General features: G+C 34.4%; 1 protein-coding gene across 1 annotated transcript in view; it reads left to right on the forward strand.

Moving 5' to 3' along the window:
• The window catches only part of TMF1 (TATA element modulatory factor 1), a 31211-nt gene extending 11659 nt beyond the window's left edge, over positions 1 to 19552 (forward strand). The window contains exons 6-17 of the mRNA NM_001206260.1: positions 4677 to 4819; positions 5063 to 5229; positions 5515 to 5671; positions 9387 to 9479; positions 10174 to 10330; positions 13747 to 13939; positions 14774 to 14843; positions 15072 to 15164; positions 16021 to 16122; positions 16398 to 16550; positions 17895 to 18020; positions 18565 to 19552. Coding sequence (NP_001193189.1) covers positions 4677 to 4819; positions 5063 to 5229; positions 5515 to 5671; positions 9387 to 9479; positions 10174 to 10330; positions 13747 to 13939; positions 14774 to 14843; positions 15072 to 15164; positions 16021 to 16122; positions 16398 to 16550; positions 17895 to 18020; positions 18565 to 18708 — 1598 coding nt within the window. The 3' untranslated portion in view covers positions 18709 to 19552. The remainder of the gene's footprint in view (positions 1 to 4676; positions 4820 to 5062; positions 5230 to 5514; positions 5672 to 9386; positions 9480 to 10173; positions 10331 to 13746; positions 13940 to 14773; positions 14844 to 15071; positions 15165 to 16020; positions 16123 to 16397; positions 16551 to 17894; positions 18021 to 18564) is intronic.
• The last annotated feature ends 3855 nt before the right edge of the window (positions 19553 to 23407 follow it).

The raw sequence follows: 23407 nt of genomic DNA on the forward strand, positions 1-23407 counted from the left end.
CCGACTCTTTGTGACCCTGTGAACTGCAGCCCGCCGGGTTCCTCTGATCATGGGGATTCTCCAGGCAAGAATTCTGGAGTGGGTTGCCATGCTGTCCTCCAGGGGATCTTCCAAAACCAGAGGTGGAAGCCAGGTCTCCCTCATTTACTGACTGAGCCACCAGGGAAGCCCTTGAAAGTTGCTCAGTTGTGTTGACTCTTTGTGGCATTCTCCAGGCAAGAATACTGGAGTGGGTAGCTATTTCCTTCTCCAGGGGATCGTTCCAACCCAGAGATCGAACCCAGGTCTCATGCATTGCAGGGGGAATCTTTACCGTCTGAGCCACCAGGGAAGCCCAAGAATACTGGAGTGGGTAGCCTATCCCTTCTCCAGTGATCTTCCTGACCCAGTGATCAAACCGGGGTCTCGTGCATAGCATGAGATTCTTTACTGAGCTGAGCTACCAGGGAATAATCCAACTTTGTTGAGGTATAAAAGTTGTGTATTTGTAAGGTGTACAGTGTGACTTTTTTATATGTATATATTGTGAGATTACTACCACAGTGAAACTAAGTAATATATCAGTCACTTCACATAGTTACCATTTTGTATGTGTGTGATGAGAGGCTTTAACATCTACTTTTTTTAGCAAGTTACAGGTTTATAGTGCAGTATTCAGTTCAGTTCAGTTCAGTCACTCAGTTGTGTCCAACTCTTTGCGACCCTGTAGACTGCAGCACGCCAGGCCTCCCTGTCCATCACCAACTCCTGGAGTTCACTCAAACTCACGTCCATCGAGTTGGTGATGCCATCCAGCCATCTCATCCTCTGTTGTCCCCTTCTCCTCCTGCCCCCAATCCCTGCCAGTGTCAGAGTCTTTTCCAATGAGTCAGCTCTTTGCATGAGGTGGCCAAAGTACTGGAGTTTCAGCTTTAGCATCATTCCTTCCCAAGAACACCCAGGGCTGATCTCCTTCAGAATGGACTGGTTGGATCTCCTTGCAGTCCAAGGGACTCTCAAGAGGCTTCTCCAACACCACAGTTCAAAAGCATCAATTCTTTGGTGCTCAGCTTTCTTCACAGTCCAACTCTCACATCCATACATGACCACAGGAAAAACCATAGCCTTGACTAGATGGACCTTTGTTGGCAAAGTAATGTCTCTGCTTTTGAATATGCTATCTAGGTTGGTCATAACTTTCCTTCCAAGGAGTAAGCGTCTTTTAATTTCATGGCTGCAGTCACCATCTGCAGTGATTTTGGAGCCCCCAAAAATAAAATCTGATACTGTTCCCACTGTTTCCCCACCTATTTGCCATGAAGTGATGGGGCCAGATGCCATGATCTTCGTTTTCTGAATGTTGAGCTTTAAGCCAACTTTTTCACTCTCCTCTTTCACTTTCATCAAGAGGCTTTTGAGTTCCTCTTCACTTTCTGCCATAAGGGTGGTGTCATCTGCATATCTGAGGTTATTGATATTTCTCCCGGCAGTCTTGATTCCAGCTTGTGCTTCATCCAGCCCAGCGTTTCTCATGATGTACTCTGCATAGAAGTTAAATAAGCCAGGTGACAATATACAGCCTTGACGTACTCCTTTTCCTATCTGGAACCAGTCTGTTGTTCCATGTCCAGTTCTAACTGTTGCTTCCTGACCTGCATACAGGTTTCTCAAGAGGTAGGTCAGGTGGTCTGGTATTCCCATCTCTTTCGGAATTTTCCACAGTTTATTGTGATCCACACAGTTGAAGGCTTTGGCATAGTCAGTAAAGCAGAAATAGATGTTTTTCTGGAACTCTCTTGCTTTTTCCATGATCCAGTGGGATGTTGGCAATTTGATTTCTGGTTCCTCTGCCTTTTCTAAAACCAGCTTGGGCATATGGAAGTTCACAGTTCTTGTATTGCTGAAGCCTGGCTTGGAGAATTTTGAGCATTACTTTACTAGCATGTGTCAAGAGTGCAATTGTGCGGTAGTTTGAGCATTCTTTGGCATTGCCTTTCTTTGGGATTGGAATGAAAACTGACCTTTTCCAGTCCTGTGGCCACTGCTGAGTTTTCCAAATTTGCTGGCTTATTGAGTGCAGCACTTTCACAGCATCATCTTCCAGGATTTGAAATAGCTCAACTGGAATTCCATCACCTCCTCTAGCTTTGTTCGTAGTGATGCTTTCTAAGGCCCACTTGACTTCACATTCCAGGATATCTGGCTCTAGGTGAGTGATCACACCATCGTGATTATCTGGGTTGTGAAGATATTTTTTGTACAGTTCTTCTATGTATTCTTGCCACCTCTTCTTAATATCTTCTGCTTCTGTTAGGTCCATACCATTTCTGTCCTTTATCGAGCCCATCTTTGCATGAAATGTTCCCTTGGTATCTCTAATTTTCTTGAAGAGATCTCTAGTCTTTCCCATTCTGTGGTTTTCCTCTGTTTCTTTGCATTGATCGCTGATAATTTATAGTCACTATACTGTAAATTACATCTCTAGAACTTATTCATTTTGCATAACTGAAACTTTGTACCCCTTGGCCAACATCTCCCCATTTCTTCTACCTACTAGCCCTTGTTGACCACCATTTTGTTCTCTGTGTCTACAAATTCAACTTTTTTGTATTTCACATTTAAGTGAGATCATCTGTATCTATGTCTGGTTTATTTCATCCTCTAGATTCATTCATGTTTTCACAAATGGCAAGTTGTTTTTTCAAAGCTAAATAATGTTTATATCTCTCTATAGATTTATCAATCTGTGTCACATTCTCTTTATCAGTTTATGCATTGACTAAACATGGATTATTTCCGTATCTGGGCTATTGTAAATAAAACTGCAGTGAACATGGGGATGCAGATCTCTCTTTGAGATCCTGATTTCATTTCTTTTGGATGTATACTCATAAGTGAGACTGCTGGATCATATGGTCATTCTATTTTAAAATTTTTGAGGAATCTTCATACTGTTTTCTATACTGGCTATACCAATTTGCATTGTCACCACTGTTACTCAAGGGTTCTCTTTTCTTCATATCCTCTCCAGTATTTATCTTTTATCTTTTTGATAATGGCTGTCCTGACAGGTATGAGATGACGTCTTACTGTAGTTTTGATTTTTATTTCCCTGCTGGTGGGTGAAGTTGAGCACCTTTTTCTATACCTTTTGGCCATTCATATACATTGTTTGAGAAATGTCTCTTCATGTCTTTAGCCCATTTTCAAAATTGGCTTTTTTTTATTTTGCTATCAAGTTCTAGGAATTCTTACATATTTTGGATATTAATTCCTCATCAGTGTATGGTTTGCACATATTTTTTTCCATTCTGCAGATTATCTCTGTACTCTGTTGTTTCTTTTAATGTGCAGTAGTTTTTTACTGTGATACAGTCTCACATATCTTTTTTTTTTGCTTTTGTAGCCTATGCTTTTGGGATCCTAGTCAAAAAGCAGTTCCCAAGACTTATGTCAGAAAACTTTTCCCTTTTTTCCACTATGTTTTCTTCTGGTAGTTTTACAGTTTCTGGTTTTATATTTAAGTCTTTAATCTATTTTGAGTTGGTTTTTATTTTTGATGTATGATGCTATAGTGTTTAGTTTTTCTGCATATGCATATCCCAGTACCATTTATGGATGAGACAGCCCTTTCCTCATGGTTGTACTCTTGACATCCTTGTTGAAGATCACTTTTTAAGCTCTCCATTTTGTTCCATTGGTCTATATGTCTGTTTTTATGCCAGTACCATACTATTCTGATTTCTATAGTTTAGTATTATGCTTTGAAATTAGGAAATTAGGAAGTGTGGTATCTCCAGCTTTGTTCTTGCTCAGACTCACTTTGGTTGTTTGAGGTCTTTTGTGGTTGCATATGACTTTTAGGGTTTTTTTTTTTTTTTCCTGCTGTTTTTGTGAAAAATGCCATTTGGATTTTGATAGAAATTGCATTGACTCTGTAGTCCACTCCTCAGTTCTTCCATCTGCATCTCCCAAGGGCAATTTTTCTTGACAGGCGCAACATTGTCATCTCATCTAAGAAAATCAGCATTAATTCAGAAGTGTATTCTAGTGTGTATTTTGTCCTTTATCTCAGTTGTCTCAAAAAATGACTCTCATGTCTGGTTATTTGTTCTGCCCTAAGATCCAAAGTTCATTGCATTTGGAAATTATATTCTTTTAGTCTTCCTCCAATCTAGGATATTTTTTTCATGACATCAAAGATTTTGTGGAGTCCAGTCGTCCTGTTGACTACCCCCCCTGTTTAGGAGTTTGTCACTTTCTTCATGGTTAAATTCAGATCAGATTTCTAGTAAATATAAAAGGTGATATTGTGCACCTTCTACTCCATCACATCAGTGGACACATAAGGTCAGGCTGTAGCACAGTTTAGTGATGTCAGAATTGAATGTTTGGTTAAGATTATGACCAGATTTCTCTGTTGTAAAAGCATATTTTTTTCCCTTTGTAATTTATAGTATGTGGGAATGATTCTTTAAGACTGTAAATATTTTGTTCCACACCATCCTTCTACTTAGTAATTTTAGCATTCATGTCCAAGTCACTGATTCCTGTCCAAATCACTTTAACATTAACTGTTACAGCATTGTGATTTTAAAGATATTCTGTCATTTTCTGTCACTGGTTAGAGAAAACATTCTACGCACAGTCTTAGCGAATCATCATTATTTGAACTTATACTTTTTTGCCATTGCCAGGAGAGAAACTTTCAAAACAGCAGCTGCATAATTCTAACATCATTAAGAAATTAAGAACTAAAGACAAAGAAAATGAAAATATTATTGCAAAGCTGAACAAAAAAGTTCAAGAGCTTGAAGAAGAGTTACAACATTTAAAACAGGTGAATATTAACCATTCTCTACGTATATGTTGCTGTTACTTCCAATATGAATAGTTGGCCATGACATACCTCAATGAATTATTGAGGTATGTCATTTGGGAGGAATTTTCAAGCAAGTAAATAGTGAATGTTAAGGTTTTTCTTTGTTATTATTGATACAATGCTTGAGATTCCTAGAACATGGTTATTGACTGTGGTCTATTTTTTTATTGAAATATACCTTTTTCTCTTTTTATAATATAGGTCCTTGATGGCAAAGAAGAGGTTGAGAAACAACATAGAGAAAATATTAAGAAACTAAATTCTGTGGTAGAACGCCAAGAGAAGGACCTTGGTCGACTTCACATAGACATTAATGAACTTGAAGAAAAGAACCGAAGTATTCAGGCTGCTCTTGATAGTGCATACAAGTAAGAAAATGAACAAATATTCAACTCACTGAAAATCAATTACCAGAGCAAGAAATGGAAGAAACACCTTTTTTTATTACCTGATCATTAATAACATATAAACTTTCTGGTATATGGAGTTATGACTGGTTAAAGCGAGCTTCACAGAGTCCTTGTAATCAGTGTTTATTACGTGGTAAACTTCCTCATTCTGTAGAGCTCATGGAAATCTACATGGAAACTTAACTTGGTCATGTAATTAACTGTATATTATTTTAAATTAAAAACTATCTATCTATTTTTAAGAGAGCTTACTGATCTCCACAAAGCCAATGCTGCAAAGGATAGTGAGGCCCAGGAAGCTGCTCTGAGTCGTGAAATGAGAGCTAAAGAAGAACTTTCTGCAGCACTGGAGAAGGCCCAAGAAGAAGCCCGTCAGCAGCAGGAAACATTAGCAATTCAAGTAAGCGTTGGATGATAAATTAGTCTTTAAAAATCTTTGTGCTTCTGCAAAATAAAGAATCCATTAGTAAATTTGAATAAAACCTTATATAGTGGCATATGTGTTGCATTTCCTTTATAATCTTATTGGGCACTTCTCTAAGAATACTAGATTGTGCCAAATTTAATTAATTGTGTGTTTTTTAAACTGTTGTTAAAGTAATGCTTACATTAAACCAGTATTGCTTGTTATTTTCATGAATTTCAAACTTATTTGAGAGTGCTATGAAAACTAGGGACATTCTTAACCAAAAGAATGCATGTATGCAGATAAATACTACACATTGCATATAATTTCCGGAGAATCTGTTTACTCCTGAGCTCATTCATAGCATCTATGGGAATCCATGGACGTCAAATGAAGGAGTAAAACCAACATTTGTCAGACTTTGTCTTATAAAATCATCAATTAATTGATATTTGGGTTATTTATACTTTCAAATTTTATTTATTTTATTGAGGTATAGTTATTTTATAATATTATATAAATTTCAGGTGTATGTCATAGTGATTCACATTTTTTTAAAGGTTATAGTCCATTTTTAGTTATTATCAAATACTGGCTGTGTTCCCCTTGCTGTACAATATCATTAGCTTATTTATTTTATGTGTAATAGTACCTTTTAGTCTTGTACTTCTGATTTTCCCCTCCCTTGTTTTCTATTCCCTCTGGTAATCACTAGCTTGTTCTTTAAATTCATGGGTCTGTTTCATTTTTGTTAAATTCACTAGTTTTGTTTTTTTTAGATTTCACATATAAGTGATATTGTACAGTATTTGTTTTCTGTCTGACTTATTTCACTAATCATAGTACACACCATCCCTGTTGCTGCACATGACAAAATTCCGGTCTTTTTTATGGCTGAATAGTATTTCAGCTATATATATATCACACCTTTTTAATCCGTTCATCTATTGATGGATAGTTAGTTTGCTTCCATATCTTGGATATTATAAACAATGCTGCTGTAAACATTGGAGGGTGTATATCTTTCCAAATTAGTGTTTTCACTTCCTCTAGATATACACCCAGGAGTTTTTACACTTTTAGGTTATTATGAATAATGCTGCTCTAAACATTAATTTACTTATTTCTATGTGACCATATGTTTTAAATTCTCTTAGATATATACCCTTGGGTTATATGTTAGTCTTAAACGTTTAACTTTTACAGGAACAACCAGACTTATCCACAGTGGCTGAACCATTTTACATTCCCACCAGCCATATATATGGGAGTTTCAATTTCTCCACATTCTTGCCAGTATTTGTCATTGTCTTTTTTTTTTTTTTTCATTGTAACCCTTTTAGGGGTGTTATATGGTATCTATTATGGTATTGATTTATTTTCCCTTAATTATTAATAATGTTGAGCATCTTTTTATGTGATTATTGGATTTCTGTCTCTCCTTTGGAGAAATTTATTCAAGTATTTAAATCCTTTGCCCTTTTTTATATTATCATTTTTATTGTTCATTTGTGAGAGTTCCTTATATATTCTGCATACTAGACCTTTATCAAATGTGGGATTTGTAAATATTTTTCTCCCACTTTCTATGTTGTCTTTGACTTTCTTCAGAGTGTCTTTTGATACACAAAAGTTTTTTAATTTTGATGAAGTCCAGCTTACTTATTTTTTGTTTTGTTCCTTGTGCTTTTGATATCATATTTAAGAACCTCTTGCCTAATTCAAGATCACACAGATTTTCACATATTTCCTTCTATGATTTTTATAGTCATAGTTCTCACATTTAGGTCTTTTGCATGTGAATATCAAATTGTTCCAGCACTACTTGTTGAAAAGACTATTCTTTCCTCACTGATCTCAATGCATTTTTTATTTAATTATACATGAATATGTAAAACATTTACATGATTCCAAAGTGAAAGCTACATAGCAAAATATACTAGGGTAACATTTGCTGCCAACTTAGTCCCTCCTCATTCCCTTTCTTTGCCTATAAATAGCCATTTTACTACAGTAGGTTTTTTTTTTCAGTGTTTCTATTTGTAAATGCAATAAATTCCATATCTACATTTATTTATATTCCTCCTCAATGTGTGTATATATATACACATACACTTACACACATGTTTATTTGTACCTCTTTCATCTTTTCTACATAAAATATAGTTTACTGTTTACTGGAGAAGGAAATGGCAACCCACTCCAGTGTTCTTGCCTGGAAAACTCCATGGACAGAGGACCCTGGTGGGTACAGTCCATGGGGTTGCAAAGAGTCTAACACAACTGAGTGATTGAGCACACATCCTTTCTCCATAAAATATAGCTTTCTATTTGGTAATATGCCATTTTATAGATTGCTTTATGTACTTAATAAAACATCCTGGTGATCATTCCATGGTAGAGCATAGAATTTTTTTTTTTTAATTTCTTTTTACAGTTTTGTAGTTTATCATTCTGTGACTATACCATTCAGTCAGTTCCTATTAATGTATATTGGAATTGTTTCCAATATTTTGCTGTTGTAGATCACACCATGGTCCATATACTCCTGTGTTTCTGCTGCTCCCTCACTGGGATAGATAAAATATTAATATTTTAAATTAAAAATACATTGGGACAATAATAATTGAGAGAATTGAGATAAAGAGTGCATGGGGTTACCATTCAAACATCACCTTTTACAAGTACTGTCAGTTTGTGTATTAATTTCTTGTCTTTATCTGTATATACTTTTTTTTTATAATTTGATATCATTTATATGGGCTTCCCTGGTGGCTCAGACGGTAAAGAATCTACATGCAATGCAGGAGATGCGGGTTTGATCCCTGGGTTGGGAAGATCCTCTGGAGAAGAGAATGGCCCCACTCCAGTATTCTTGCCTGGAGAATTCCATGGACGAAGGAGCCTGGCGAGCTATAGTCCATGGGGTTGCAAATAGTTGGACATGACTGAGTGACTAACACTTTCACACTTTTTTCATATTATTTTATAGTTTTTTTCATTTAAGATCAAATTGTACACTTATGCATGTTTTTTGTGGTCATATTTTTATTGGGCATATTCCTGTTGTATCAACATTGGCAAAAATAAATTACTGCTAATGGGTATTTGCAGCATTTCTTGTTTTGTTTTTGTTAGTCTAGCTGACAGTGTAGAGAATATTTTTGTATGTTTATAGATCTGTTTCTATAGAGTGAATTCTCAGGACTAGGATGATCAGATTAAAGAATGTAAAAAGTTTGATGATTCTTTCAATATCTTGCCATAATGCTTTCTGCAAAGGCTATAGCAAGTTTACAACCTGTGCAGCTGTGTGTGAATATAGCAGCCAGTTTTTTAAGCTCATATAGTTCCTATCACATTCTGCCTTACACTGAAAACATTCATGGATGCACTGTGTTTCCTCCTATATTGTATGTCAGTGTCTGGACCTTGTACATATGTATATGTTCATGTGTGTATGTGTGTGTGTATGTGTGTACACCTATTGTGCTTTCATAGGTACATATTGAGTACATGTGGTTCAGGGATTGCCTGAAGAATGAGATATGTGATATTGCATGTAAATGCTCAAGGATAGCATAGAATATTATATATGAATCATAAGTCATATGTAATCGTAAGTCAACACAACACAAAAGATAATAGCAGGAAGTTAGAGATAATATTTGACGTTGGTTGTGATAGTGTGTTGGTTCTCTTCGTGCAGGTGGGGGACCTTAGGCTGGCACTGCAACGTGCAGAGCAAACAGCTGCCAGAAAAGAGGATTATTTACGCCATGAGATCAGTGAACTCCAGCAGGTACTTGTCAGAGTTTCCCTAAAATACAAATCTTGAGATGTGTTTTTCTAAAAATAATAAATGAGTTAATTGGGTAATGTTCTTCGAGTTGAGAAGATTACTGCCATACTCTTCATTTTCTGTATTTTTATGTGGTTTATGTGAATAAAATCAGAGTGGGCACTTCAAAAATGTATAAGAAAAAAACTAATTTTCTAGAAAGTAATTTTATCATGATAGATATGTAGTATTTTGAGTGTTTTTTTTTTTCATTTGTAATGGCTGATTGATTAATTATTATCAGTCTTTGATTACTGTGGGGCAGAAAGCAATGCCTAATTTTTATGCTACTACTCTGTTGATGTCAGTCAGTGAAGTTGTGCAGGAGAAGGGGGAGAAAATTCCACTCATATTGATCTTCCTGTTTTATAAATACTTAGAAATATTTAGAGAGGAGGCAACTACTAAGAAGTTTGGATGATACTCTTTATTACCTGAAGGTAATCAAAGGCTGTCATTACATAGAAATGCTTTGAAAGAAGCACATACTTAGTTACTCCATTATGCAACTTAACTATAACTTAAGGATTGAATAGTTAGAAAGTAATAGAAAACAAGTAATTTTTTCCCGAAATCTCTCATAAAGTTTGTTTGCTAGCATTTTTAGTGTTTTTACTGCTGTCAGTAATAATGACTTAAGAATGTCATAATTCAGAGACTCCAGGAAGCAGAGAATCGAAACCAAGAACTGAGTCAAAGTGTTTCATCAACAACAAGACCATTGCTTCGACAGATAGAAAATTTGCAAGCAACTCTAGGGTCCCAGACGTCATCATGGGAGAAGTTAGAGAAGAATCTTTCTGATAGACTTGGTAACTGCTTTAGTTCTTAAGCTCAATGCAGTTCTTAAGCCCTTCCATCCTGTTTTAGAATTAGGGTAATGGCATGAAATTGAAATTCACTGAATCTGATGGTTTTATTTTGTGTCTCACTTGTAGATTTTGACCTCTTCTCTCTTACATTTATTTTCTAATATCTTAACTGACTCTTTTCAAATCATACCTTACATAATGTGTCAGGTACTGTCTAAAATACTTTCTTGTCATTCTTTTGCTCATTTTTACAAACTTTTGCACTCTATTGTTTCCTCGTCCATTGCTAAATCTGACGTTGTTTTAGCTTGTCGGCGGTAGTGTAGGAGGTAGAGATCGAATATGATTCTAGTCAGTGGTGGAATTCCAAGAGCAGAGATAGGTCAAGTTAAATCAAGTTCAGATTCTGGTAGACAGACGCTATGAAGTCTTATGATTCCAAATTTTGCTTCTTTACAAAAATACCCTGTGCTGTTAATAAAAAGAATTTTTTTTTCCCCAAGATACTTACTCAAGCACAAACAGGTAGAATATGTATGTATTAGATATCCCAGAAGCTAGCAAATGGTGAAAAATTCCTGTTTCTTTTCTATGCCTAAAATTAACTGTAATTTGAGAGACATCATGGTGTAGTGATAAAAGCCAATGTGAATGGGTGTCAAAACATTTGGACTCATGGCTTTTATGGTTTGTTTTCAATCATCCAGCCAAACACTCTGGAGCAAGTCATGTACCTTCTCTGGACTACTCCCTGTAAAATCATGAGGGGTGAGCTAGATTAGTGGGTTTGAAACACTGTTCACTAGATCTCTCGTATGTCTTAGTGCTGGCTGTCATGGTGAGAGGGAAGCTCGATAAGTAACGTGCTGGGCTTCCTCCAGGCTGCTTTAATGAAAGTAGTGCCTCCTTTGACTACCCTTTTTTTTTTTCCCTTGTAGCTTCATATAAGATTTTGTCTGAAATAGATTCATCTGCTTAAAAAGAAAAATCCCTAAACAGATGAACCTTCATCTACTGTTTAATTTCTAGATACAAATTTTAGGTTGAAAATTGAAGCTAGAAGCAGGTATTTCTGTGGCTTTTAAACTGGAGCCTACACACTCTCGGGGATGTATGGTGTTGTGCTACAGTGTAGGCAAAGCCATGGGACAAACATTCTTTATAATGCTATAAAAGCATAGATACAGTATTGAAAAGAATATATAATGTAAAACAGAGATATGACTGGGTCTATTTTAGTGGGGAAAATTATGAAAATTCTAGCCTTGGTTAAATCTCAAAATTTTATCCACTATTTTTTTTTAGTTGAAAATTTCAATTGAGATAACTAGATTCGTATACAGTTATAACATATGCATAAGTGATATGGAATGGCCCCTTGCACACTTTCCCCAATACTCAAATGTTAATGTTTTGCAAGATTGTAGTAGAATATCACAACCAAGATATTGACATTGAAACAACCTTCTGATTTTATTCTAATTTGCCCAGTTTTACTGGTACTCACTTGTCTATATATTTGTGTTTATGTCTGTGTGTGTATTAAGTTTTATACAAGTTGACCACGTGTAGGTTCATGTATCTGTCACTACAGTCAAGATATTGAATAGTTCTAACACCACAAAGACCCCTCATTTTGCCCTTTAAAACTATACTACCACCCTCTTGGCCTTCCTTTCCAGTCCCAAATCTATGGCAATCACTAATCCTCTATTTCTAAACTTTTGGAATTTCAAAATGTTATATAAATAGAATTGTATAATATGTGACATTTTTGGGAATGGGCTTTTTTTGCTTAGTATAATTCCCTGAAGATTCATGCAAATTCTTATATATATTAGAGATTTAGTCTTTACTGGTGAGTATTTTTTCTGTGTTTATATGTAGCATATCTTATTTGACCATCTACCTAACAAAGGATGTCTGGGCTGTATCTAGATTTTGTCTGTGCAGATCAAGCTGTAATGAACATTTGTGTACAGCTTTTAGTGTGAACTTAAGATTTCATTTCTCTGGATATATGCCCACGTGTCTAATTGCTGGGTTGTACGTCTAGTTGTGTGCCTAGTTCTTTAAGCAAATGCCAACTATTTTCCAAAGTGGCTTTGTCTATGAGAGTAATCTAGTTTCTTTACATCCTTGCCAGCATTTTCTTTTGGTGTTTGCCCCTATTTTTTCTTTTAGTCATTCAGACAGGGGTGTAGTGATGTCTTATTATGATTTTAATTTGCATTTTCCTTGTGAAAGATGTTGAATGACATTTTATGTCATTTTATATGCTCATTTTCCATTAGTACATCCTCTTCAGTAAACTGTGTCTGTTGCCCGTTTTCTAATTGGACCATTTATACTTTAATTAGTGAGTTTTGAGACTTCTTTATGTAATCTAGATACTAGTCTTAGATAATATGGTTTGTATTTATTTCCTCCAAGTATGTAGCTTGTCTTTTCATTTTTTTCACATTAAGCAAAAGTTTAAAATTTTGAGGAAGTCTGATTTATCAGTTTTTCTCTTTATGGCTCATAGTTTTGTGTTAAACCAAAGTACTCTTTACCTATCCTTGGATCCTGAAGATTTCTTTGATTTTTTTCCTAAAAATTTTATGATTTTTTAAAAAGTTGAAGTATGGTTGACTTACAGTATTCTATTAGTTTCAGGTGTACAGTAGTAATTTGACACTTTTATTTTAAAAAAATTTTATTTATCTATTATTATTATTTACTTTACAATATTGTATTGGTTTTGCCATACATCAACATGCATCCGCCACGGGTGTACACGTGTTCCCCATCCTGAACCCCCCTCCCACGTCCCTCCCCATACCATCCCTCTGGGTCATCCCAGTGCACCAGCCCCAAGCTTCCTGTATCCTACATCAAACCTGGACTGGCGATTCATTTCTTATATGACATTTTTATAGATGATACTTCATATTAAGTTTGATGAAATATTGGCTATATTCCCTGTGCTGTACATTACATCCTTGCAGCTTACCTATTTTATACTTGGTAGTTGGTACCTCTTAATCCCCTTCACCTGTTTTGCCCCTCCCCTCATTATATTTTCTTTTGCTTTTAAGTATGTAATCCATTTGAGTTAATTTTCATATATGTTGTGAAGATTAGTTTGAGGTTTTTTTGATCCAGCACTGGTTGATTCACTACTCTGCTGATACATGCCTCCACTTTCAAATTAAAATATATTGGTGAAAAAAATGGTAAAGCACCTATAAATTAAGATTTTTAAAATTTGTCTCTGTAGGCAGGTCTGCCTTACTCAGTGAGTACTTAAATAGTTTTAAGTGTGGCTATCTGCATCATTAGAAGTTTGAAGTCAGAATCTGTTTGGTATTATTATCTTGGCCTCTTGAATATATGTATATATGATTGAAATTTCTTACTTATCCTACCATCAGGTGAATCCCAGACCTTGTTGGCAGCAGCAGTTGAGAGAGAACGTGCGGCCACAGAAGAACTTCTTGCTAACAAAATTCAAATGTCTTCCATGGAGTCACAGAATTCTCTCTTAAGACAAGAAAATAGTAGATTTCAGGCTCAGCTAGAATCAGAGAAAAATAGGCTAAGAAAACTAGAGGATGAAAATAATAGGTGAGCATGTTTCTTGAGTGTTATTCTTGATAGTTTCTTGACATTTTAAAGCACTTAAAAAATATGCTGTTGGTGTTTAACTTCATTGCACTGAGAACTGGAAATACATACTTGTAGTGTTTAAAGTCAGAGTCATTAGTAATAGGATGTGGAACCAAGTTAGGTGTAGGATTCACTGAACCTTGTATAGTCTCTTGAACATGTGTGGCATGTTCTGAATGTATTTGCATTTTCTAGGGAAAGGATTCATTGCTTTAATCAGATTTTTTTGAAGGAGTCTGTAACCACAAAGTAGTTGAAGACCACACACTGGAGTTATTTGTGTATGACAAGGGTTTAAGCATTGTTCCTCTTTCTAAACAAACGTCTGGGCTCTTTGGAAATCACAAGCTGTAATGTCTATCTGTGTGAAGTTAATTAAGGCTGTGAGGATGGGTTTTATCCTGTGAGTTCTTTGGAAGTTTTACTTTTTAAAAAAAGTAGTCAGGGAAAAATGATTTATAAAGTAAAGAGTATGAACTTCTGCAGACATTTTTGTAGAACTCTGTAATGCTTTTGTAGAATCTGAACATACTAATGTTATGAAATGGTGGTATTCAAAATTCTATTTAGGAAGTCTCTTTTTAAATGAAATCTTAGCCCAAAGAACCAAAAAATACGCAGACATGGTAGTTTAGCTTCTGAATAAAACCCAGGTAATCTGGAAAATACAGTTGGAAAATCAAGCTGATAATAAAAATGACTACTAAGTATGTAACTGGAGGTAATATAGTAGTATGTTTTTAATAGTCTGTACTATCATCTTTTTTTGTTTAATTCCCTTTGGCTTAATAGGTACCAGGTTGAATTAGAAAACCTAAAGGATGAATATGTAAGAACAGTTGAAGAGACAAGGAAAGAAAAGGTATTTCTATTAGTGTTCACTTACCTCTTAGAGCTTCCATTAGAGAATGGTTGGGAATGGTAGCAAGTTAATGAAATGACAACATGAAATGGGTGATGTTTCTGCTTTTGGTACTTGGGTCTTTAGTAGTAGAACAAATAAGACTGTATACATTATATTCCTAATTTGGAGATTGACTTAATGATAACTTGGTTTCACAGAAATAACCTGACTGTCTCTCTCCATTAGACACTGTTGAATAGTCAGTTAGAAATGGAGAAAATGAAAGTTGAACAAGAAAGGAAGAAAGCAATTTTCACTCAAGAAGCAGTAAAAGAAAAGGTATTAAATTTTGTTGTTTTCTTTTTTGATGTAACCAGTTAGTAGCTGTTGGGATTAGTCATTGTTTTGTAATTCAAGCTAAACTTTATAAATACCATTTCTTAACATCTAAAGTCAGTAGAGTGATGAATTCTAGTAGTATAATCAGTGTTCTCCTCAGAGTAGATCCAGAGTGACTTGAGTTTATACAAAGAGATCTGTGATTTCTAGGAGATGAATTATGGAATGTCTTGTCCCTTTTTATTTTGTGGTCTCTCACTGATACTGATGCACCTCATTTGGCCCATAGGCACCTGGGAATGAAACTGGTTTGTTCACTTTGTTTCTGGTTAATGAAGGCAATTTTTCTAAAGTGAGTTTCCTGTATTTAAAGGATGGGAGTATACTCAGTAATTAGCATAATATGTAAAAACCACCTATATGTACATTGAGACTACCTTCTGAATTTATTTGGTCTAAAATACAGTAAAAATAAAATGGATAAGCCAGAAACATTACAGTTTGTAAATCTTGGTAATCTTATTCTAGAGAAATATGTTTAATTGGTGGTATGTCATATAATATGAAACAGTTCATGTAATTTCTCTGTTAAAAACATTCACATTTCATAAAACATAAACCAAATTATACTGTAGAATATAAATGAGTCTTGTAATGATTTGATCAAGTTTTTCTATACTTTTAAATTACTAAATAATTGTGCTTTTGATAAGACTTCAGAAATCATATCTGTAACCATTTTATGAGGAAATTAGAATGAATCTTTGTTGTCATTGATCCTAGGAAAGTTTCTTGCTTTTTTATTTGCCATTTTACCCTTTAATCTGAATTTAATTTTTTTTCTTTACACCCTAAGGAGCGGAAACCGTTTTCTGTTTCTAGCACTCCTACAATATCACGTTCAAGTTCAATAAGTGGAGTTGATATGGCAGGCCTACAGACATCTTTTCTGTCTCAGGTGATGTTTTATTTTTTGTATGCATTCTTAAGTTGAATAATGAGAGTGTGCAGGATAGTAGTTTGGCTCTCACCATGACCTTGGCATTCTATGCACAATTTATCTGCATTTTTGTAAGGGAGTGCTAATTGCACTGAGGAAATAAGAGAAAATTTTCTGCCTTTAAGAAAATCGTAGACGATTTAAAGCAAGAACTGTCCTAACTATTTTGTTTGTACCTTGTGCATAGTCTATAGTAGTTGAATAACTGTATGTACTTTCTTTAATTAACATAGGATGAGCCTCATGATCACTCATTTGGACCAATGTCTGGGTCAGCAAATGGAAGCAATCTTTATGATGCTGTAAGGATGGGAGCGGGATCAAGCATTATTGAAAATCTACAGTCTCAGCTGAAGCTAAGGGAAGGAGAAATTTCTCATTTACAGGTATTATAAAAATGAAATGTGCTATACAAGGAAATGAAATTTTGAGGCCCAGTAAGTTGCATCCTTCATTTCTACCTGCTTTTTGAGCAAATTGAGAAATAAAGTGATAGTGGCCTATGAAGCCCCAAATAAATCATGTATATTAACAATAAAGGCTGGTTGGAGAACTTAGCCAAGGATGAAAGTCAGATGGGTCTGCTGAGTGCCAGAATTTGGGAGACTGTCACAGAAAATGATAGGCTAGAGTAGGCCTCCCCACATGTGATAGGTAGCCTGCCTCAGTAAGACTTAGAGGCATCTAGAAGCAGAGAGCTCCTTGCAGGCAGCTTTTTCCAGACATGACAAAAGCTAAGTTGCTGCGCTGAGCATAGCCATTTAATTCTTCCCAGATTCACCTCGTATATTAGTTACTCCAGCTCCCCCTCTGAGGAAAGAACAAAGGTGATGAGAGAGATTAGAACTGTAACCTGCTATACAAAAAAGTAAAGAATTTGAGTGGGACATCCTCCTATCTCATCTTGCTTTTCATAAACTTAATGTGGTGAGAAATGTTAAAATATTTCACTTACCTGTTTTCATTGTTAAACTTGATACACTCAAAAGTAGAACTTTCTTATTCTTATTTTATGATTTTAGTTAGGTGAAAATATAACTCTTATTAAAGAGGATGTCCTTGAATTGGAAGAAAATAGATCGGCATGATCTTAATACCTTTTATGTTTATGTTGCCTTATGTAACGCTTGAGAGTGCAAACAAACTTCTTTGGTAATTGGTAAGTTCTTACCAATATGACCTACACAGTTGGCACTACATTAAAGTTAGTTTTTGCTTCCCTGGTAGCTCAGTTGGTAAAGAATGTGCCTGCACTACAGGAGACCCAGGTTTGATCGCTGGGTCGGGAAGATCCCCTGGAGAAGGAAATGGCAACCCACTCCAGTAGTCTTGCCTGGAGAATCTTATGGACAGAGAAGCCTGGCAGGCTGTGGTCCATGGGGTCGCAAGAGTTGGACACATTCTAGGGACTAAACCACAGAATAACAAATATATTGCTATTTCCTTAGATTAGAGAAAAATATAGAGTTGCATGTTACAAACAGATTATTAAATTTTCTTTAGTTCTTTCTCTCTCATAGTAAATCTAAATCCTGTGAATGATATACCTCTGAGGAAAGTTGAAACCCTTTTTGTGCCACTGTTTCCTTTTATTTAAGAAAGAGCTTGTTCTTGGTTATATATTCACATATCTATTTCTTAAAAATCAGCACATTATATATGTTTATATTAGTGGGATTATTAAACAAGATATATTTTGATTTAAATCACTCTCTGGTAATGTGCCTCAGCTAGAAATTGGCAATCTAGAAAAAACACGCTCCATAATGGCTGAAGAGCTAGTTAAATTAACAAATCAAAATGATGAACTTGAAGAGAAAGTGAAGGAGATACCCAAACTTCGAATGCAGCTAAGGGTAAGTATTCTTCACTCTTATTTTTAGTTACATGCACAGTGGTTTTTCACAATCATGTTTAGTCCAAGCATAGGAAAATAACTAGATTTCATTTGGCCAAGGCTTTAATAATCCTGAACTTTTGCATGATCTGAGTAATATTTTATTGATTACTGTTAAATGTATCCTCACAGTTAGCATATTTGGATTGCCAATTGCTGTTAACCTATATATGAGAATATCTTTTGGGGTAAATGCCAGATAATACTTAAACTACAGGGAACCAGACACTCAAATTGCATCAAATGTGCTGAAATTAATGGGAGAAAAGACAGATTAAGCTACATATGGGGAGAATTGTAGATTTAGTGAAGAGATAGGTTAAGATTAATAGCCATCTAGTCTAGTATTTTTTTTTTTTTTAGTCTTTTATTCTAACAGACTAAAGTGCAAGTTTAATTTTTACGAGAGATGACTATATACTTTTATTTAGATTGTAGTGTCTTTACTGGTGGCTTATTTATGATAATATAAATAAATATTAAAGATTTTCTGTATTTTATAGGATTTGGATCAAAGATACAACACTATTCTGCAGATGTATGGAGAAAAAGCAGAAGAGGCAGAAGAACTTAGATTAGATCTTGAAGATGTAAAAAATATGTATAAGACTCAAATAGATGAACTTCTAAGACAAAGGCTCAGTTAACTTCTGCAAATTACATTCCCATCAAACTGAATGTAAACATTTAATATCTACGTGCAGATATCCAATAAATTCTTTTATAGAATTAGAAGGTGGAATTTACTGTAGTGTTAAAAAATTGAAAAAATTCTTTTATAGTGTATAGTAATATTTCCAGTTAAATTATTTTGTGCAATATTTGAACTTTATTTTTAAAACTATTCTTTAAAAGATTTATTTTTTAAAAGGTCTTTTTTTTTTTTTGCCTTGAATAGCACAGAGATTTATTACTTTATCCTCATATCAGTATGGTTAGAGAAGGAGAATGGTTCATATGTTGTATTGTAGATATATAACTAATTGTATCTATAATTTATATGTTTTTGTATATATTGAGAACATTTAAAGAGTTATAGTAACGTTGACACTTTGAAATCTTTCGCACTTAAATCTTCAATATATCTTAATTGTGATTCATGAAAATGGACATTGTTTTCAAGTAAAAAAATTACTAAATCTGCAGTTATTAAAGTTTTGAAATAATTTTTTTTCTTTAAAAAAAGTCTCTGAAGTTTAAAAGGTAAATAATTAAAACTTACAAATTTTTGTGATCTCAAGTTTTATTTCAGTCAGATTTCACAATTAAGTCTGTACAAACTTTGGTACCTATTTGGAGAAAGTTGTAGCTATTCAAAGTTATCTAGGCATAATTGAATAGTGGAAAAATCTACTTTAAAAGATTTTGTGATAACTTCATTAACATTTTAGTGGTTTTTGAAGAGGTATTGTTTTACTACCCTATAAAACGAATCAAAAGAAATAAAATTACTAATGTAATTTTCTTTTTAATTGTTCACATTTTGTAAAGTCTTATTTTTGGCACATTAAAAGTAAATGTTGACATTCATAATAATATTCATAACAAAATAGAGAAATTATAGGAGTTAAATTTGACATTTTGCAGTTTTCTGCAGTTTATCATTTAATTTTTTTCTTGGACCTTTAAAATAAAAAACTAATAGCTGAAAAAATAGCTATTCCTTCTCAGCTGTGTTTTAGACTTGTGAAATATTTTGATAGATTTTATTACTTAAAGTCATTTAGATGCCTTTACTTGAAAATAAGAACTCTGACTTAGTTTTTAGTTACATTTTAAACACTAGAACTTTAGAGTATAGCTAGAAGTAAGCCATGCTGAAGATTGTGGAATGCTTTTCAGGGCAATTCAAGTGACCTCATTTTTGTTCTTTTTGGATTCAAGACAGTATTTCTGTCATTGGATCTCTGATTTGTAGCATTAATAAATATTCTGTCAGTGTGAGCCAAATTCATGACATTAATTTTCTATATTTTAGCAGTAAAAAGCAGTAAAATAGCTTTTCTTTTTTTTTAATTATTATTAATATTAAGGGGTTGACAGAATAACAAAATTGATAGCAATAGGAAATTTACAAAATTAGAAAATACGGGAAATACAACTTGCAAAATTCTATCAAGTTTTTGAAATCAGAAGTTTAGGGATTATGAAATTGTTCTTTTATGGTATCCATTAATGAAGAGGGGAAAAAAACCTTCAGTGGAGAAAAGATTGAGATAAAATTGCTTTACTTTTTAATTTTATAATATTAAACATTCTCTTTTCTTAATCCTTATTAATAAAATCAATTCAACTTAAAATTTTATGGTGTTTTTAGTTTAATTTAAAAATGGCAGCAGCTATTTAAGTCTTTGACTGTATATTACCATATATTGTTCTTTATCCACAAATTAATAGCTGATATTTATACTGAGTTTGTTTCATTATATGTTTAGATTTTTCAATACATCTATAAATTGAGAAACTGTACCAATTGCTTTCTTGAAAAACTCCACTAAGTGGCAGAATACCTATTGGATATTGGTTGCTGTATTTTGCTGTTTGTCATTAAAAATTATCTATCCATATTCTAGAAAATATTTGTATTTTAATAGATAAGAAAATAGTTTGCAGTCAGATGTTTCCATTCTTGAAAGAAAATAGATAATACAAATCATAACAATGTTAAGAATATTAAAAAAAAGAGTAAAAGGTATGAACATTGTCGTTTCCATATAGACAAGTAAGCACAGATTGTGGGCATCCTTCTAACTCTTGGGAAGCTAAATTGAGAGTGCCATTTCTTTCTTTTTCTTTGCCTCTTTTTAGAGAACTTCCAGTTGTATAGTGTGTAGCATGTGGGGATGCATCAAATCTTTGATTTTTAAGATATTCTAAATATGGGAAATTTCTGACCTAGGGAAACATGTAGTTTAAGTAAGTAAAAAGAAAAGTTCAGGAAAATTTTTCTCTTATAATCCTTCATTTGGCACTTATTAATTGAAAATTTAAATAATTTAAAAGTATATGATTTATAATATATAGAAAATAGACACTAGAAAAATAGAAAATGACTATAGATACTTTATCTTGTTTTACTATTCTTTGTTTAGTATGTGTACATGTATGTTCTAATGTATCATAATTTTTCATTTTCATTTGAGTCTAATTTCCCTAATTTTGTTCAGTTTTAAAATATAACAACTTTAACTTCATATTTTGTAAAGGGCTAAAAGTATGATTTAAAACTACTTGATATTATATTTTAATTGATACTATATTTTAATTCTAAATGAAAGATAATGTAAATAAGCATGATTCTGATTTGAATAAAGATTTTAAAGTAGTAATAATGTATTTCATTTTTAACATGATTTAGAGTGGTCAGTATCAATGAGTGAAGACAGTTCTGTTTTATGAAGATAGATGACTATATAACTTTGAAATTTTTATTTTAAGAAAATGAGGGTAAGTCCAGATTTTTTATGAGTTATTTTACTCAGAGTTTTATAAGAATTCAGCATAGTTTTCCTAATTAAGATATGTTTTTGGAAAATATAATTGTAAGAATTTACCTTCTTGTATAATTACTGTAAGGATGATTTGTGTCTTTTTAAGGTCTTAAACTGTATCAAGATATTTTTCTAAAAGTCTTTAAAATATTTTTGTATTCAAATAACAGATATAACCAGTATCAGTTTAGTCAGTCGTGTCCGACTCTTTGCGACCCCCTGAACGCCAGGCCTCCCTGTCCACCACCAACTCCCGGAGTTTACCCAAACTCATGTCCATTGAGTTGGTGATGCCATCCAACCATCTCATCCTCTGTTGTCCCCTTCTCCTCCTGCTCTCAATCTTTCCCAGCCATTAGGGTCTTTTCAAATGAGTCAGCTTTTCACATCAGGTGGCCAAAGTATTGGAGTTGCAGCTTCAACATTGGTCTTTCCAATGAATATTCAGGACTGATCTCCTTTAGGATGGACTGGTTTAATCTCCTTGCAGTCCAAGGGACTCTCAAGAGTTTTCTCCAACACCACAGTTCAAAAGCATCAATTCCTCGGCACTCAGCTTTCTTTATAGTCCAAATCTCACATCCATACATGACTACTGGAATAACCATAGCCTTGTCTTAGACGGATCTTTGTTGGCAAAGTAATGTCTCTGCTTTTGAATATGCTATCTAGGTTGGTCATAACTTTCCTTCCAAGGAGTGTGTCTTTTAATTTCATGGCTGCAATCACTATCTGCAGTGATTTTGGAGCCCAGAAAAATAAAGTCAGCCACTGTTTCCACTGTTTCCATCTATTTGCCACGAAGTGATGGGACCAGATGCCGTCCATGTTCTTAGCTTTCTGAATGTTGAGCTTTAAGCCAACTTTTTCACTCTCCACTTTCACTTTCATCAAGAGGCTCTTTAATTCTTCACTTTCTTCCATAAGGGTGGTGTCATCTGCATATCTGAGGTTATTGATATTTCTCCTGGCAATCTTGATTCCAGCTTGTGCTTCTTCCAGCCCAGCGTTTCTCATGATGTACTCTGCATATAAGTTAAATAAGCAGGGTGACAATATACAGCCTTGACGTACTCCTTTTCCTATCTGGAACCAGTCTGTTGTTCCATGTCCAGTTCTAACTGTTGCTTCCTGACCTGCATACAGGTTTCTCAAGAGGCAGGTCAGGTGGTCTGGTATTTCCATCTCTTTCAGAATTTTCCACAGTTTATTGTGATCCACACAGTTAAAGGCTTTGGCATAGTCAATAAAGCAGAAATAGATGTTTTCTGGAACTCTCTTGCTTTTTCCATGATCCAGCGGATGTTGGCAATTTGGTCTCTGGTTCCTCTGCCTTTTCTAAAACCAGCTTGAACATCTGGAAGATCACGGTTCATGTATTGCTGAAGCCTGGCTTGGAGAATTTTGAGCATTACTGTATTAGTGTGTGAGATGAATGCAATTGTGCGGTAGTTTGAGCTTTCTTTGGCATTGCCTTTCTTTGGGATTGGAATGAAAACCAACCTTTTCCAGTCCTGTGGCCACTGCTGAATTTTCCACATTTGCTAGCATATTGAGTGTAGCACTTTCACAGCATCATATTTTAGGATTTGAAATAGCTCAACTGGAATTCCATCACCTCCACTAGCTTGGTTCGTGGTGATGCTTTCTAAGGCTCACTTGACTTCACATTCCAGGATGTCTGGCTTTAGGTGAGTGATCACACCATTGTGATTATCTGGGTCATGAAGATCGTTTTTGTAGTTCTTCTGTGTAAGTATCCTCCATTCACAAGTTATTGTGACTTCATATTGCTGGTACTATTGAACTCTGCAACTTTGATCCTTTAAAGTACTTTTAAGCTATTGTCATTCCC

This window comes from Bos taurus, chromosome 22 (assembly GCF_002263795.3).
Source record: "Bos taurus isolate L1 Dominette 01449 registration number 42190680 breed Hereford chromosome 22, ARS-UCD2.0, whole genome shotgun sequence".
Classification (NCBI taxonomy): domain Eukaryota; kingdom Metazoa; phylum Chordata; class Mammalia; order Artiodactyla; family Bovidae; genus Bos; species Bos taurus.